At 32.2% G+C, this 17,293-nt stretch overlaps 1 protein-coding gene across 3 annotated transcripts in view; it reads left to right on the plus strand.

Annotated features, from left to right (window-relative positions):
• Window positions 1-17,293, plus strand: part of GluRIB (Glutamate receptor IB) — a 153,735-nt gene that overhangs the window by 93,298 nt on the left and 43,144 nt on the right. For all 3 annotated transcript variants that reach the window (XM_065503486.1, XM_065503484.1, XM_065503485.1), the window contains 5 exons: window positions 836-1,000; window positions 3,077-3,433; window positions 8,486-8,828; window positions 9,263-9,357; window positions 9,459-9,626. In XM_065503486.1, coding sequence (XP_065359558.1) covers window positions 836-1,000; window positions 3,077-3,433; window positions 8,486-8,828; window positions 9,263-9,357; window positions 9,459-9,626 — 1,128 coding nt within the window. The remainder of the gene's footprint in view (window positions 1-835; window positions 1,001-3,076; window positions 3,434-8,485; window positions 8,829-9,262; window positions 9,358-9,458; window positions 9,627-17,293) is intronic.

Raw genomic sequence — 17,293 nt, forward strand, 5'->3', positions numbered from 1 at the left:
TATTTATAGTTATTTAATATTAACCATTCCTGACTACTAAAAACTAAAAATTTTAAAGCTGTGTATACTTTATAGGACATTTTATGTTTTCTACACATATGTGACGGTTAACCGGTTTTTTCGATGCCGGTTAACCGAAAAAATGGTTTTCTATAAGTGGCTTATTATCGGTTAACCGAAAATCCGGTTTTTTATAAACGCTAGTAAAAACGTTATTTGCTAATCAAATAATTTGGTAAGTTAAGATATTTCATACTACATAAATAATACAATTTTTAATTGTACATTGATACACTTTTATTTTAATATAAAAATATACGCTAACGTAGTAGAGGGTAATATGTTAGTACATACTATATTCATTTATAAGCCGGACATGTCACATACATTTATTGTAGCAGTGCAAGGAAACAAGAAAAAACGATATTTGTATACACATACATACATACATAAAATGTCCTTGATAAGTATGCTTGGATGTATGTAGCTTTCATAAAATTCACCATACACCACGTCTATGTATACCACGATATCCATAAAGGTATGTGAATGTGTGTATACACATCCATACTTGTAAACCTTTTTAATGAAGTCTCTTGTTGACATGTGTATTTTGTATTTTGTACCTTTTAGTTTTTTGTTTCTATTTTGTTTTGTAAAATGATGAACGAACACGAATACACAAAGTATGAATAGACAGGTTCATTCATTAGTAGATACAAAACTGTTATTAATAAACAATTAAGTAACATTTTGAGTTGCCGGTTTGATATTTCCGCTTTCCGGTTTTCAACCATTACTAAATGCGTTTCTTTTGTTTTGTTTTCTTTCACAGGTTATGGATGATCGCTGGGAAAGTGAGATTATAGAATTTGGTGCCATTAATATAACGGGATTTCGTTTGGTGGACACAAATCGCCGCTTAGTTAAGGATTTCTATGACAGTTGGAAACGTTTAGATCCTGCTACGTCTATAGGTGCGGGCAGAGAATCAATATCGGTAAGTTTTTTTATTAATATAAAATTATAGTAAATTAAAAATAAATATGTACTTGTTAATGTTTTCATGGAATTTTCGAATTTGCCTTTCAAAATTTACATTAAAAATCCGTTAGGAAATGAGAAACTTTTACATGTAACTCACTATATATCGACCTTGTAGTTAGCAACTTTCAGTAACACATTCAATCTACAGATTTCATTGAGTGGACTATCTTTATCGTCAATGCATTTTCGCTTTTAAGAAAAAACCTACAGAAATCTCCAAAAATGTTATTTGCCAAATGTTGAAGAACTTTTTTAATTATAATATTTGTTATTTTACTAAACATTAAATATAAGCTTAAGTGGGATTAATTTTAATTAATATGGTAGCAATATTTTGAACATTAACATCAATTCTACTTTATTATCAAATGATTAATAAACTTGACATTAAGAGAACATGAAACTACCTTCTGTTCATTGATTCATGGTTTTCATATGAATTTAAATTTGTATTGAAATTCGACAAATAAATTGTAAATCGATTAAAAAATTTTAAAAATAAAAATCTTGTATAGGCTTTTTTTATACCCTACACCACCATAGTGGGGAGGGTATAATGCGTTTTTACAGATGTTTGTAACGTCCAAAAATATTAGTCCAACACCCACCTTAAAGTATACCTATCGAATTAGAATCACATTCGACTAAACGATGTCCGTCCCTCTGTCTGGTTGGCTGGCTGTCCATGTAAACCTTGTGCGCAGAGTGCAGGTCGAAATTTTGAAGACATTTCGATCAAATTTGATACATATTATTTTTTTGGCCCAAGGATCGATCAATTGTTGAAACTGGCTGAAATCGGTCCATTATTTCACCTAGCCCCCATACAAATGTCCTTCCGAAATTGGACTTTATCGGTCATAAATGTTTTATTTATATATGTATCTCCACAAATTCCGCTCTAAATAAATACAAAATTCATGTCACAAAATTTTGTTACGATTGGTCCATAATTAGTCATAGCGCCCATATAGACCCGCTTCCGAAAATCACTTTAACGTTCATAAATCGCTTAAAAATGTTGGTATACACACAAAATTCAACATAGTTAACTTTAATATAGACATAAATCACACGACCTAATTTCATGGTGATTGGTCCATAATTGGTCATAGCTCCCATATAAGGCCCACTTCCGAAAATCAGCCACGAATATAAATTATTGAAATTTTAAAAGAAAAATGTTTTTGCTCTTTTATTTATTGTAGGGTACATACTTTCTTACTTGTTTATTTTGCATTTAAAATTTCTACATGTTGCTGACAAAAATTAAAATTATTGTTTCTAAACATTTTTTCACTTTTACTTTTAAATACTCTCAAACAAAAATATCCTATTCATGAGTAAAATTCAGGACACATAGCCAAGAATAAGAAAAGAAATCACATACATATACATACAATTTCAATCAACGTACACATGTTGTCATTATTATTTCCTCTTATTTTGTTGTTATTGTTTAATATCTAAAAACACGGCTACAAAAAACCAAAAAAGCAATACAGACAATAAGAATTTAGACATGTGTATTCGCTTGTATTGTTTATCAGAAATATAAAAGAGAATTAAACAGAATGGAATTCTATTTGTAACCCAATATATAGAATATTTGTTTTATTATCTTGTTTGTAATGAAAACAAAATGCCACGTTTTATGTTGATGTACTTGAAAGGGCTTTCTAAGAATAAATAACTTATTAAATATTAACATTTATGTGGCAGTATTTGTACAAGTACAAGGGGGTATGCGTGAGTAACCGTTTCCGGCACTTTAACTTGGCGTTTCATTCTCTACACTCCAACAAGACATTGGATAAACAATATGAAAACATTTTTTGGGCAAACATTAACTGTGAATTAAACAAACATCAAAATAACCAACAAAAACATTAATATGTATAGAATTTTGTTTATATTGTAAGTGAGTTTTTTTCATTCTTTTCTCTTTCTCTTTCTTTTGTCAATTTCTTTTTTCCATTTCCTGTTACGGTGGTGATTTGTTTGTTTTACGTATGTAAACTAATTTTAGGCCCAGGCAGCTCTCATGTACGATGCTGTGTTTGTTTTAGTTGAAGCCTTTAACAAAATTCTACGTAAGAAACCTGATCAATTTCGCAACAACATCAGAAGAGGCCAGACACTGATTGCGGCAGCCTCTACATCGGCCAATGCCACTGGTTTACCAAATGGTGGTGGCATGGGCATGGGTGGGGGTCTCATGGGTGGCTCGTCCAATTCCAATGGTGGCAATGGCATGGGTGGCGGTGGTGGCAATGGCGGTAATAGTGGCAGCAACAGTGTGCCACGTGCACTAGACTGTAACACATCCAAGGGTTGGGTAAACCCTTGGGAACATGGTGATAAAATTTCGCGCTATTTGAGAAAGGTAAGCAAGCAAGCGTACAACTACGTAAGTAACTACATACTTCAACAACTACAAAAATAAAACAAAAAAAATAGAAATAAAAACAACATCAATGTCGGCATCAAATTACGGTTTAACTAAGACATGCTAAAGTAAGCATTACAGCAATGTGTGGAAGTGGTGAAGTGTAATGAATGGAAAATTTTATGCTACAATTGTTACACGACTTTAAAGAGAGAGTGTGTGTGTAGTTGTTAGCATTTGTAGCAAGTCCTTAAATACCTAAAGGAATATTTTAATTGTTGTATAATTTTGAGTTGCTGTTTTTTAAGTTCTTATTGCTATAACACAGACAGCTTCATTTTAATCATTATATAGAGCTTTTCAGTTTTATTCTTAATTGACTGGAAGGCTCAATATAAATTAATTGATGTGTCATTTACTTTACACCACTGAACACTTGAAACATGTCGCCTTCCGTTTTAAATTTTTTCCTCATTTTGTTGAATTTTTTTCGTTTTTCCTGTTTTCTTTTCAGTTTTTTTTATATTGTATTTTGGGCGAGTGTTTCATTTCTTATCAATTTTCAAATGCATTATAGCAATGGTATCAGGGATGGTAAGTGAAATTTTTGTTCGGTATCAAAATAACATTCAGTCATTTTGAATGTTATTTTGACATATTCATTTTCTGAACCAAATCAATTCATTACTGCAACCGAATTTGTTGATAATCAAATTTTGACGGTTGTGAGAACTATTACATAATTTGATTGTAATCAAGGAATATATTGATACACGCAACTGATTTTAATACATTTTAGTGGAAAGAACTATTGCTATTCATAGAAGAAATGAAAGTATATTTATTTGTTTTGCAAATTTAATTTAAAAAATTTAATTAGAACGTTGTTAACATATAAAATTCATTATTCAATTATTAAGGGCAAGAGTTGACCGATATCGAAAGAGATTTGACAAAAATTCCAATGGAATTCAATCAAAGGAACTTGAAAAACAATCTCGTTCAAAAATAATTTCTTTTTTTTAATTTGCATTATAATATTATGTATGAATAAAACTTAAGTATTTTATTGGGTATAACTTTCCATAACTTATATGTCCTTTTTAAGGGTACTTACCTGTCGTTTATTCTCACTTATGGTGTTTTCTTTTCTGACACAAAATGTTGCCTATATATTTTGTACCATTTATTAAATGTTACCCATACCCTCATAATGTGTTGCATGTTTAACGATCACAATAGAACAAAATTATTACCATTTATGCAATTTTCTTTTATGTAGCTTCGAAATATTATAAAACTATACTTTTTGTTTACATAAAAAGTGGTGCATTTCTAACCCTTTGATAAAATTGAGGGTAAAACATGTAGCATATATTCAGGGTTTTAGGGTAACATTATTAGAAAAGAACACGACCAAACTACATTTTTTTCAGAAAAGAACACAAAGAAGGGTAAAAGGCAGAAAAAATGCACCATTTATGCCAGAAAAGAAAACACCATTATTTACGGAACATTATAGTGTAAACAACAATATCAATGGCGCTAAGGTAATTCCCTGTATTTGGTGGGAGCAGAAGGCTTCTTTATATTATAAGCTGCTGAAATCTGAGCGAGCATTGGCCGAAAATCGCACTAAATATGCGGCCTAGAGTGCTCCAAGATTGTATGGACGAAAAAAAATGTTCTAGGTACAGGCCGTCCCCCCTCTAGAATGGTTCTATGTATTGTAGAAACTCGTTGTGTAAAATATTAGGATTATAGGATAACGCTAACTGGTGCCGCAACGACGCTGAAGTTTTGTGGTGCATTTACCAAGGGAAAAAATGCAATTTTTCAGTTTTTGTAAAAATTTTGGCATTAAATAATTACTTTTGCAATTTAATTTAAAAGAATCGAAATGTACACGTAATTGTCGTTCCAATAAGATATAAAAGACAAAAATTGGTTCAAAAATGTTAAAGTTATTAAAAAATCGCCAGGCTATTAACGTGTCTCAGGCCACTAGAACAAGAAATGTAGAAACAAAATTAACATATCTTGATAAATATTATAATAAAAGTACATTTTTACTTAAAATATATCCGTATTTACTTTTATATGAGTTTTGGCTTCGTTGGATACCGTTAACCTATTCGCAGATATGACCAAACAAATTTATTTTTTTTAAAGGAAGTTTCAAAACTCCAATTTCAAATTTTTAAAAATTTTGTTAAACAAATTTCAAAATTGGGATTTGTTGAGAACATAATAGGGAATAAAAATATGAAAAAAGTACGAAAATACCTCCTATATTTTTTCCGTACCTGCGATTTAAATTTTGAGATTTTCAAGAAAAACTATTTTTTGGCCATATTTTGACGAATGAGCCGAATTTCTTTATTGTTATGATTTTTAAGCAAAAGCTATTCAGAATATTATATTCCACGTAATTTTAAATATAGTCTGAAAGTTTTTCTAAAATCGGAAAACGTTAACCCTTAAATCGTGAAGGTCAAAAGTTAATTTTTTCAATATTTGGAATTTCTCAAGGAAACATAGCGAAATGTTATTTATTTTTGTAGAATTTTATGTAGAATGAATTTGTTGGGAAGTTTTGCCTCATCCGCTTTATAGCCCAGACCGTGTCCCGTCCGACTACTACCTGTTTCGATCGATGTAGATTGCTCTGGGATACGCTACACTTTGGAGCAGATTATTTGGAGCTTGATTTGTTCTTGGGATCGGAATCCATATGCTGCCAGAAAGATGTGAAAAGATCATAGCTAGAAATGTATCAAAATAAAATCTAAAAATTTAAAAAAAAGATCCCACATTTTTAAGTCATACACCCAATAGATACTACACAGAGAAAACAGATTCGTGATAGCAATCGAATTTGTTGCCAATCGAATGATTCGGTTGCACAAATAGAATTTTTCGGTTCTATCAACAATAAGTCAGTTGATAAAGCAGAATTTCGGTTGAAGCAATCAAATTCTTGCTACCCCTTCCAAAATTGTAAATTTCGGTCGCTAAGGTAGAATTATTCGATTGGCAACAAATTCGTTTGCTATCATGAATCTGTTTTCTCTGTGTACTGTTATACTGAAGATACAAAACATTGTTATACACAATCTTTACTATAGAAAATAATAACCGTATTTTCTCTAGAAAAGTTTTTCACACAAGATTTTCTATGTCCCGGTCCACACTGTGAAACATTTGCTGCAAAACATTTTGAAATTCTCCTTTGAAACTGCATTCGTGTCCACACAGTGAAATTTTTGCTTTTCAGTTTTTGACATTTCTGTACAGAACGAATATGAACGAATAAATGTGGATGACATACTCAACAAGAACTTCATGTACATGAAACAGAGTACCCTTTTCCATTCCTCTTTCCCATTTCATCAACAAACTCAAATGTTTTGCAGCAAATGTTTCATAGTATGGATGGGGACTATAGTAAATACTGTTATTTCCATGATTTTCTCTAAAAACAAATTGTAATACTTAAGATTTTCTATAGAAAATACTGTTGTATATCAGATATTAAATAGAAAAGGTTGTTACACACAAGATTTTCTATAGATTAAACTGTTATAAGGAAAATCCATTCCAAAGCGGACAAAAAATTGCACATTTCGGATTTCTCATATCCGATTTTAAGGAAATTTACAACGTTTAGTATTTCTAGTGTTTAAAAAATCATAGACTTTTTAACTTTTACACTTTCCGATCCAGAAATATGAAGCCTTCAAAATTTGTTGATGAAAGGGGAAAGAGGAATGGAAAATGGTACTCTGTTTCATGTATATGAAGTTTTGTTGAGTATGTCATCCACATTTATTCGTTCTCAAGGCGAATTCATACAAGGTGGTGTCAGTTCTACAAAAACAACGATTGGTCTTAACAAATGTCAAGAAACCAAAATGAAAAATTAAATAAAAAAAGTATTTAAACTTAATAAACTTAATATAGTGTAGATAATTGAATAGTGAGGGCTTTTCTTATTTATGTAAACAATAAAGTTTTGATAGTAAGCTTAGAATATGTAGATATTTAAATATAAAAACAAGCTTTGACAGTTGTTAGAACCAAAAAGCGAAAAAAATTATCAGCTGTTTGACTGACTCCACCGTATAAATTCGCCTTGTTCGTTCTGTATATAAATGTCAAAAACTGAAAAGCAAAAACTTCACTGTGTGGACACGAATGCAGTTTCAAAAGAGAATTTATAAATGTTTTGCAGCAAATGTTTCACAGTGTGTGCCGGGACTTAATTGATTTTATTTGAAATATCAAGAATTGTCCTTTAAAATTATATGAATCAATCACATTTCTTTCAAGAGATCAATGTTCAATTCTTGACTTATAAAACTCAAATTCCTATATCTCAAAAACTGCATTGGAACGAACAGTGTCTCGATTCAATGATTTGAGAAACACTTGCAGTACATAATAACTAAAAAATGAATTTTCGTTAGAATCGAAGCTGACAAATCCGACTGCTGTCTGCTTTAGGATGGATCAATCCACAGAAAATACTTTAGATAAAGCATTCTAAAGGTAGGGTCACACATGACAAATATTTGACGAAAAAGACGTAACCACTCACTAGAATATATTTGAATTCGTTTATTTATTTCAAAAACTTATTTTACTTAGGATGAATCAAAATAAAAAATTTAGTTTTATTTTATTTGATGCTGTTTGATCTTACAAAACACTTGTAAGAGTAAACACGTCAAACAAATTTGTGTTAAAAAAAGTGGTTATGCTTTTTTGAGCAAATATTTGTCATGTGTGACCTACCTACCTTAAATCTATAGGAATATGTAAATTAGAGTCGGTGGAGTACTAGGCTACTTTTGAATATGAAATAATATCAACAAAAGTACGATAGTATCAACTTCTCCATTCCTGAATGCTATTGATGATGAAGAAGAAGAGACTTTGACGAAAACAGCAAAAAGCTGATGATGATGATGTTGATGATGTTGATGCTGATGATATTGAAAGAACCCACTTGACTCACTTGACTTGAATCAATTTTCTTCATTATAGGTTGAAATTGAAGGACTTACGGGTGACATTAAATTCAACGATGATGGCCGACGTGTTAATTACACACTGCATGTTGTTGAAATGACGGTGAACAGTGCCATGGTTAAGGTGGCCGAATGGAGTGATGACCTGGGTCTGCAACCTTTGTCAGCCAAATACGTAAGACTGAAGCCGCACGCTGAAATTGAAAAGAATCGCACATACATTGTAACCACTGTCCTGGAAGAGCCCTACATTATGTTGAAGCGCCCGAATGTGGGTGAGACACTGGAGGGCAATGACCGTTTTGAAGGCTATTGCAAAGATTTGGCTGATTTGTTGGCCAAAAAATTGGGCATTAATTGTAAGTGACAACAATAAATAAGTAAAAAGGGAACAATTGCTTGAGCCCATGGGTGGTGTGAATGAATGAATGATCAAATAAATACAATTTGAGACACGTGTATTTATGCGTGCTTAAACATTTGCTTGACGCACATACAAACATACTTTTTTCCCCATTTATTTCATTATTTTTTTAACGAATGAATTAAGGGTCATTAAATTGTTCCTTTTTTGTTTTTTTTTGTTCTTTTTTATAAATGTTTTTGTTGCTGGTGTGGTGGGCTGGCTGACTGACTGGTTGGCTGACCGGTTGTTTTATTTATTTATTTTTTGTTGGTCTGGCCACACTTCATTTATTTATTCCGTTTTTTACCAAATTTTGGTTTTTCTTTTCTGTAGAAATAAATATTTCACAGTTTTTTTTTGTAATTTTTTGTTTGGTTTGTTTTTCAGATGAAATGCGTTTGGTTAAAGACAATACTTATGGCTCTGAAAATCCAAAAGTTCATGGTGGTTGGGATGGCATGGTTGGTGAACTTGTGCGTCGAGTAAGTTTAATTTACACTTAAATTCTACTGCCAGTCAGTCGCCTTTAGTTGTTTCTTTACTTTGGAAACGTGTTATTATTTTTTTTTTTCTTTTTGAACAGGAAGCGGATATTGCTATAGCTGCCATGACAATTACTGCTGAACGTGAACGTGTCATCGATTTCAGTAAACCATTTATGTCACTGGGTATTTCGATAATGATTAAAAAGCCAGTCAAGCAAACACCAGGCGTTTTCAGTTTCATGAATCCTTTATCGCAAGAAATTTGGGTAAGTTTACATTTCATTATCGCTGCTTTCTCTTTAGCGTTCTTGTGTTTGTAAGCCACTGATAATTTAAGCACTCGACAAATTTGTTCGCTAAAGTCTGAAATTTAAGGTGGCTGTTTAATAGTATAAATTGTCCTTCAGCTGCCATCATTTATCTTATTCACTTCATTTTTCTTAACTTTTTTTGTTAATTTTAATTTCATTTCTTATTATTTGTGTGAGTAGGAAAGTATTACTTACCATCAGAGTCAGTCCCTTTGTTGTAAATGTTTGAGTTTCTCTGCTTATGTATTTATTTTATTTATATATTTTTGTTGTTTCTTGTCTTTTGGTTGTTCTTCTTTTACTTGATAAAGTCAATGTTGCAGAAATTGCACTGCATACAAATGAGAAAACTTTAAAATTTACTTCTACAAAGTTTTTTTTTATTTTTTCTTTACTGGAAAGAAAATTTTGTTTAATTTTTTTTCTTATTCAGTTTATTTCTTACAGTTTATTGTATTTTGCTAAAAATTGGCTCAAAGAAAGCTTATAAACTTTAATAGAGTAAACAGCAAAGTTTCAACTCATTTTTCAAACTAAAAAAACCAACCAACGAATTTTGTTTTTTTTTTTGAGTTTTTCTTCTCATCTTCCACGAGTTAGTGCGAGTACAATGTTTAAAAAACAAGTCAAATTCTGTTGAAATTTTATGCCACGTTTTCAAGCGTTTATAAAATGATGTTGTTGGCTTTGTACACACATACACACTTACATATACGCACACTTATGTTTATCCTTGCATACATTCACATACTTACTACATCTATCAGCACTTATACCACTTTTGCAGTAAACAGCTTTTGGCCAAATACATCCATCCATACATACATACACTTAACAAAAAATAACAGACGCAAAAAGTTTCAAGTAAAATTTATAAAATTCATTTTTTTTTTGTAAGACAATACTTTAATCCTCCAGCAAACGTTTGATTAAAACGAAAAAAGTTACTGCATACTTGATTTTTTCTCTTATTTTCATCCCTTTTTTAGTTGCAAATTTGTTTCTTTTTTAAACAAAAAGAGCTGTACGTTTATTAGTTTCAAATTCAGTTTGTAACCGTTTGAATAATTTATTGAAGTGAATTATTTATTAATTACACTGTGCTACATTATAAAATAAAGATAATACAATAAAATAACACAGGTCAACAGCAACAAAAGGAGTCACTAACCACTATATAGATTTGATGCATAATGGTTACCTAAGTCCAAAAATAGTAAAATTTTTTAATTCTATGGATAGATTTTTTTTAAATTTTTTTTCTAAAATTATGAATTTTTTTATGTTTTCCCACATAATTTATGATAACTCAAAATGGGTTACTCCGTTACTATTGAAGTAAACTTATAAAAGTTTAAATTTACATAAACTTTAATCTGTTAATATATTTCGTTTTAATCGGGTCAGTAGTTTCGGAGTTATAATAACAAATTGAAGCAACAAATAATTTTTTTACGTGAAACTAGCTAATTTTTGTGTTTTAAAAAAATAATGAAAAATCGAAAACGTCAGAAATAGTTCAGATTTATTGCTTTATCGTAAGGCCACATGTAATAGAAACAAAATGAGATTTCGACCATAAAAATCGATGGATTATTTTCGAATTTATTCACAATTAAGTGAATTTGCTCATTCTCACAAAATTTAACTTTTTGCTTGATATACATAAAATTGAGTAGTTAATGTTCATCTTTTGATTGATTGATATTGTGTATTGCTATTGAAATCCCATTGGAGATATCCAATATTCTGGCTAATTCGTCTGTGTATTCATTGTCATAGTATTCTTTGTGCGCATGGACCCAAACTAAGGTAATGTCAGATAGACTACCTAGCCTTGACAGAGAATTATTACATTGCCTGACTAAAGAAGATGAACTGATATAGGCAGTCAGTGAGAGAAGTGCCTTCTAACTGTCAACTAAAATACCAATATGGCCGCGAGTACTTATTATGATCAAGTAGTGTATTGCAAGCTGTCATGATCGCAAAAATTTCAGCCTGAAAAACGATCATCCGAAAGACGATATGAGATGCCTATCCCAAGTTCGTCGCAGAAAACACCAGAACCAACACCACAGCTCATTTTAGAACCGTCTGGTGTCACATTCCTACACGATATTATCCCTACACAACTCACTCCTGGATGGAAATAAGATCTTAATAAACACCCTATCAAAATCTGTATACGGAGTACAGAAATCCGCAGTTCTAGGCGGTATCATTCCAGTTGATCTACAACAAAATTCAGCCATGATTAGGAACTGGGTTATGAATGTCTCCTACGAAACTGAGTGTTAAGGATATAAGTACTAGTCTATAAGTCTTCCTTTGTAAGCTTTCGAAAGGGCGATTGTTGTTCGCCTGAAAATGCCGATAATATCTAATCTACTATCCACATCTCAACATGACTATATGAATGGTAAATCTGAGATGATGGCTATTCATTCGCTTGTAAGTCATACCTATTTTAAGAATACACATTGGTTGCTTTCTTGGATATTGTCCAGTTGGGGGATATTTCATATAATATGGCTACACTAATCTAACAAACCACGGGATTGCATAAGTTGATGTTTTATGAGAATGACCTCCCCGTGGCAGCGTTTAGAAAATATCTAGACATAATCTCATAAAGAATGGAATTCCCACTTCAAACACTTGCTACATGAAGCACTAGAAGAGGGCCACTTGATCTTATGCTTTTGGCTTCCTTAAAAGCGTGGAACTAACCCAAAGTATTTGAGAGACATTCTGTATTCGAAGCTATCAGAACACTAATGTGATGGTATATAATAAATAATATCTCTACAGTTCGTCTCAAAGTGAACCTATTTCAGATCTTCAATGTGAAGATGGATGTCAAAAATGCATGAATACTGTATCAGCTAGTTTAACTGAGTATATTGGAAAAACAAAGGGTGTTTTTCATGGAGGTATAGAACTTTGGAAAACCGAAGCCAATTTTTTAAATTGACATGAAATTTACTTTATTCGAAAGATAATATTCTGGAATTATAATTTAAATAAGACTTTTGGCATATGACCGTCACCGCTGGCTCGGATGTAGTCTAATCTGCAGGTCTAATTTTCGATGACATTTTTCAACATTTGTGGCCATATACCGGCAATAATAATAATAATGCGGCGAATGTTGTTCTCCAAGTAGTCAATCGTTTCGAGCTTATCGGCGAATACTAACGATTTCACATATATCAGAAAATAGTCTAACGGTGTTAAATCGCATGATCCTTCCTTCAATAAATCAATTGTGGCACGAGCTGTTTGGCACGCTGCGCCGTCTTATTGAAACCGCTGCTACTGCACATCATGGTTGTACAATTGAATGAAAAATTCAGTAATCATGGCCCTGTAGCAGTCACCATTGACTGTAACGTTCTGACCAGCATCGTTTATTAATGAAATACGGACCAATGATTCCACCAGCCCATAAAGCACACCAAACATTCAGATTTTCTGGACGATGTCCCAACATACACTTGAGAATTATCATTACTCAAAATACGGCAGTTTTTGAGTGTCCATTCAAACAAAAGTGAATTTCATCGCTAAACAAAATTAGCTTATGAAAATCGTGATCAACCGCAATCATGTTTTGGGCCCATTCACCGAATCTACGCATTGCTAGGTGATTATATAAGCACTCAAACCAAGATATTTCCGCAAAATCGTCCATAAAGTGGATGTACATATATCCAATTCCTGTGCACGATGAGGGATAGACTGATTCGGGTCTTCCTCTATGCTACGCTCTACAGTAGCAATGACGTCTTCTGTACGCACTGCGCGATGTCTCCGTGGATGTATATTATCATTTAAAGTAAACGTGGTGCGAAAACGTTCCATAGTTCACCGATGTAATTGATCTGATGGGCGATAATGTTAACCGTAAAATGGACGTAGTGAGAATCATGATTTTCAAAATAAATTTGCACAATTTGTTCAGGCGTCAGTCTATTCATATTGAAATGCCAAACCAAACTAAGCCTAAATCACTAGAGAGCTGACAATATGTTCCAAACTTAAAGTTTTATATCTCTATAAAAACAACATTTATTTAGATTTAGTCAAGAGTCATTGAAATCTCTTATGGAAGTACACAAGATATCCAAACTTGACCTGGAACGGCATAGCCGGACATTGTACACTAGGACTGCCTGGAAATGTAATGAGGAATCACTTGGATGATAAGGTCAGACGATTTACTGGAGTAACGCTTACATAATGTAAACGATGGGTATCTACGAGTGTTTCCAGAGATGGTCGCTTAAGACCACGGCACGTGAGATATCTAGAGAAATATGGCCTGTGAATGACATGATCAATTAAGGAATAGTGTGACAGTGAGATTAAATCGTATATATAATGACTTCTAGATGAGTTGTCATGATGAAAGAAAGGACGAGACGTTGAACACTTTATCTTCCTCTGCTTGTCATTAACTGACCAGATATTGGTGATACTGCACAACTTCTATGACCTTGGGTATCTGTGGAAGTCGGATGTCAAATGTTGGATACCTTCAAACGTGCAACTAAACTGTTCGCCAATAATATTACTAAATATGCATTATAATTCCATAATACAATATTTCAAAACTACTGATATCATGCCATTTACATACGCAGTAAAATAACCTTGAAAACACGTTATTTAATGTGTTCTACGACATCATCTAAATATTAATTGTTGTCTTCCTTTAACTTCTAATTCAATTTGCTCAGCCGCATGTTGTTGTGTGTTTTAATTTTTAACGAGAGTACGAATAATAAACAGTTTCATAAAGTAAATATAATTAAAAGTGAAATACTTAAAGGTTTTATTTAGCATATTAAATTTTAATTTTCACAGCACATTCGTACAAATTAATAATCATAAGCGAAAAGCAAACCGCACAAACAACAGCAACAGACAACAAAATAAGATACAAACAAAAACAAATATTATCTTAAATCGAGGAAACGGATATGAAAATACATCTCTGTACGAGTATTATAAAATAACAATAATAAGTAATAATAATAAAACACGCGCACTCCTTCAAACAACAAAAAACAAATGTGAATAAAACAAGTCAAGATAATAAAATATACTCGTGCTTGCATACTAAATTCTAAATACGTAAACACACACGCATACTTAGACAAATAAACACAGTTAGACACAGATACAGAGAGGGAAAGAGAGAGATTTATTGTGTATGTGTGTGTGTATGTACGTATCCTTATTCGCCTTATTCGCTGTAACAAGTAAACACACCGTGATTTGCGTTTTAAGCTAATTACAAATACAAATACAGAAATCTGCCTTACAACTACAACAACTAACAGTGCATGTCTCAATACATATATGCATAAACAAACTCTCACTTATAAATACAAACATAAACTGATACTCGAAAGTTGTTAGATGGCAGAATAATTGCTATGGTTTTGTTACACTGTGTGTGCTTTGCTACTTGAGCACTAAAAGCCATATATCACAAGGGCACAACATCAATGACAGTTATTAACGAAGAAGAAATCAACAAGAATTAAATTGTGAATATTGAGTTTGACTAAGGCGAATTGTTTTTAGCACTTCCTTTTAACATTCACATCTTTTTAATTTTACCCAAAATTTTTGATTATGACCAAAAAAGGACTTCCAATGAAGTGAAAGAGAAGTAATTTTAGTCGGAAGTGCTGGAAAATACCAATCAGTTCTATTGTGAATCCTTAGCTTCAATTATTTTCCATACTGTTAGTTTTTTTTTATTGAGATTTCAAATTTTCTCGATTTCCCAGTATTATTCTTCATTTAAGAAATGTGGCAATAGAAATTTCTACTGATTCTTTTCATACATTTTTTAAACTAAATGACTTATTAGTTCCCAACAGTCAGAAAATATAGATTTACACTATTCTAAATTACACGAATCTTTCTGGATGATCTGGGAAAAAAGGCTTATATCTGCATGTCGACGAGATCGATACTTTGGTCTTTTTACCGCTCTCCTGTTGTAAATCAATCATATTGTGTAAATGTTTTGAGTATGCTCAGCTCAGATGGTCTAGTTTGACAAATTGCTCGGTATTGAAGCTTACATGGCCCGTTTACGACCATTATAGGTTAAAGTCCCTTACGGGGGTTTCACGGGTCTGGTTATGAATTTTGATAGCCGTCCTTACAGGACACTGCTTAGTTGGCGTATATGCAGGGGATTGAAAACTCCTTACAATGACTTCGTTCGAAGTTGTCATGATGAAGACGAGGAGAAAACGGTAGAAAATCTTCTCTTTCTTTGCCCTGCTCTATCAGTCCTTCCTTGCATGGCCTAGCGAATCTATCTAGAGTGTATGAGATGAAGGAATCAAATCCCTTTCCGACATGTGAAGGACGTCTGTTTAATATATTTTGGGGAAATTTCGATATTCTAAAGAAGCATTCAAATTTCTTATAGGTACATATCTTCACGACATTCAAACTTGTCCTGAACTTCTCTGAACGATTTCAAAAAACCTTTACAAACGTTTATCCTTTTAACTATTCTTTCAATAAAAAATCTTGTTAGTACTTCAAAACTTTGTCACATAGTACCTGAATATGTGAGAGAGTAATTTGAAAGAATTGAGAGTCGGACTACATGTTATACATACTACTCTTTCAAAAATATTCATACAATATACAATGGCTGTTCACAAACTAATAAAAAAAAAGTGTATTTAATACAAGATACACAATACAAAATGTTGTGAATTCAGCAAATGTATATTTTGATTTGTATAATACTTAACACTAACAAGTTTTTCTAAAGGAGTGACAAAATCTCCAAACTACTTGGAACTCAGCTCAAAGCAAGATATTGAGCTATTGTTCAAAGATAACTAAATGCCAAAAGAATGGTGTAAACCACAAAAGATAATTTATCAAAGGGATTCAGAAAAAATTCCATTTGGAACATAAATACAAATAATATTCTTTGCATTCTTAATACTAAGAAATCGTGTTATAATAGCGTCTCAATAATTTAATAATCCGAAGAAAGAACTAGTTCATTTCGGAATTTCTGATATCTCTGGATACCGTTTAAAGCAATATTAAATTTTTCCACACGTCCTCTGTACACCAGATTTCTCCTAAACTCAATTAATACTTAGAAGAACAATCATTGGCACTTTTCCTCAGTCGTTAGCCCATGAATATTTTTAACACTTCCCTTACTGCTGAATGGTGATTTTTTATCTGCAGGGAAGTGAGAACTCCTCCAAGCTTTAGGAATAGCATTCACTAAAACACTTTCCAATGAATGTGTTCCGGCTCCTAAGAGATGCTTTTACATCCGACGTCTTACTGCACTTGACTCTACAATTAGGTTCGAAACACATTCCGTCTATAGCCAGGATGTCCCGGTTTAAGGAAAAACACAGGACAACCTCGATTTCTTACCTATTTTTTATCTATAACTGGATTACTAAGTCATTAATATAGACAATATGGATATCTAATGATAGATATTTCAAAGACATTTGGAACGTCGTATATAACTCTTTATAAGTCGGACCTACAATGGGTGAAAATTTGGAAAATTTAATTTGAAAGTAAATTTTAATTTAGGCCTA

The sequence above is a fragment of the Calliphora vicina genome, chromosome 3 (genome assembly GCF_958450345.1).
Source record: "Calliphora vicina chromosome 3, idCalVici1.1, whole genome shotgun sequence".
In the NCBI taxonomy this organism is placed as follows: domain Eukaryota; kingdom Metazoa; phylum Arthropoda; class Insecta; order Diptera; family Calliphoridae; genus Calliphora; species Calliphora vicina.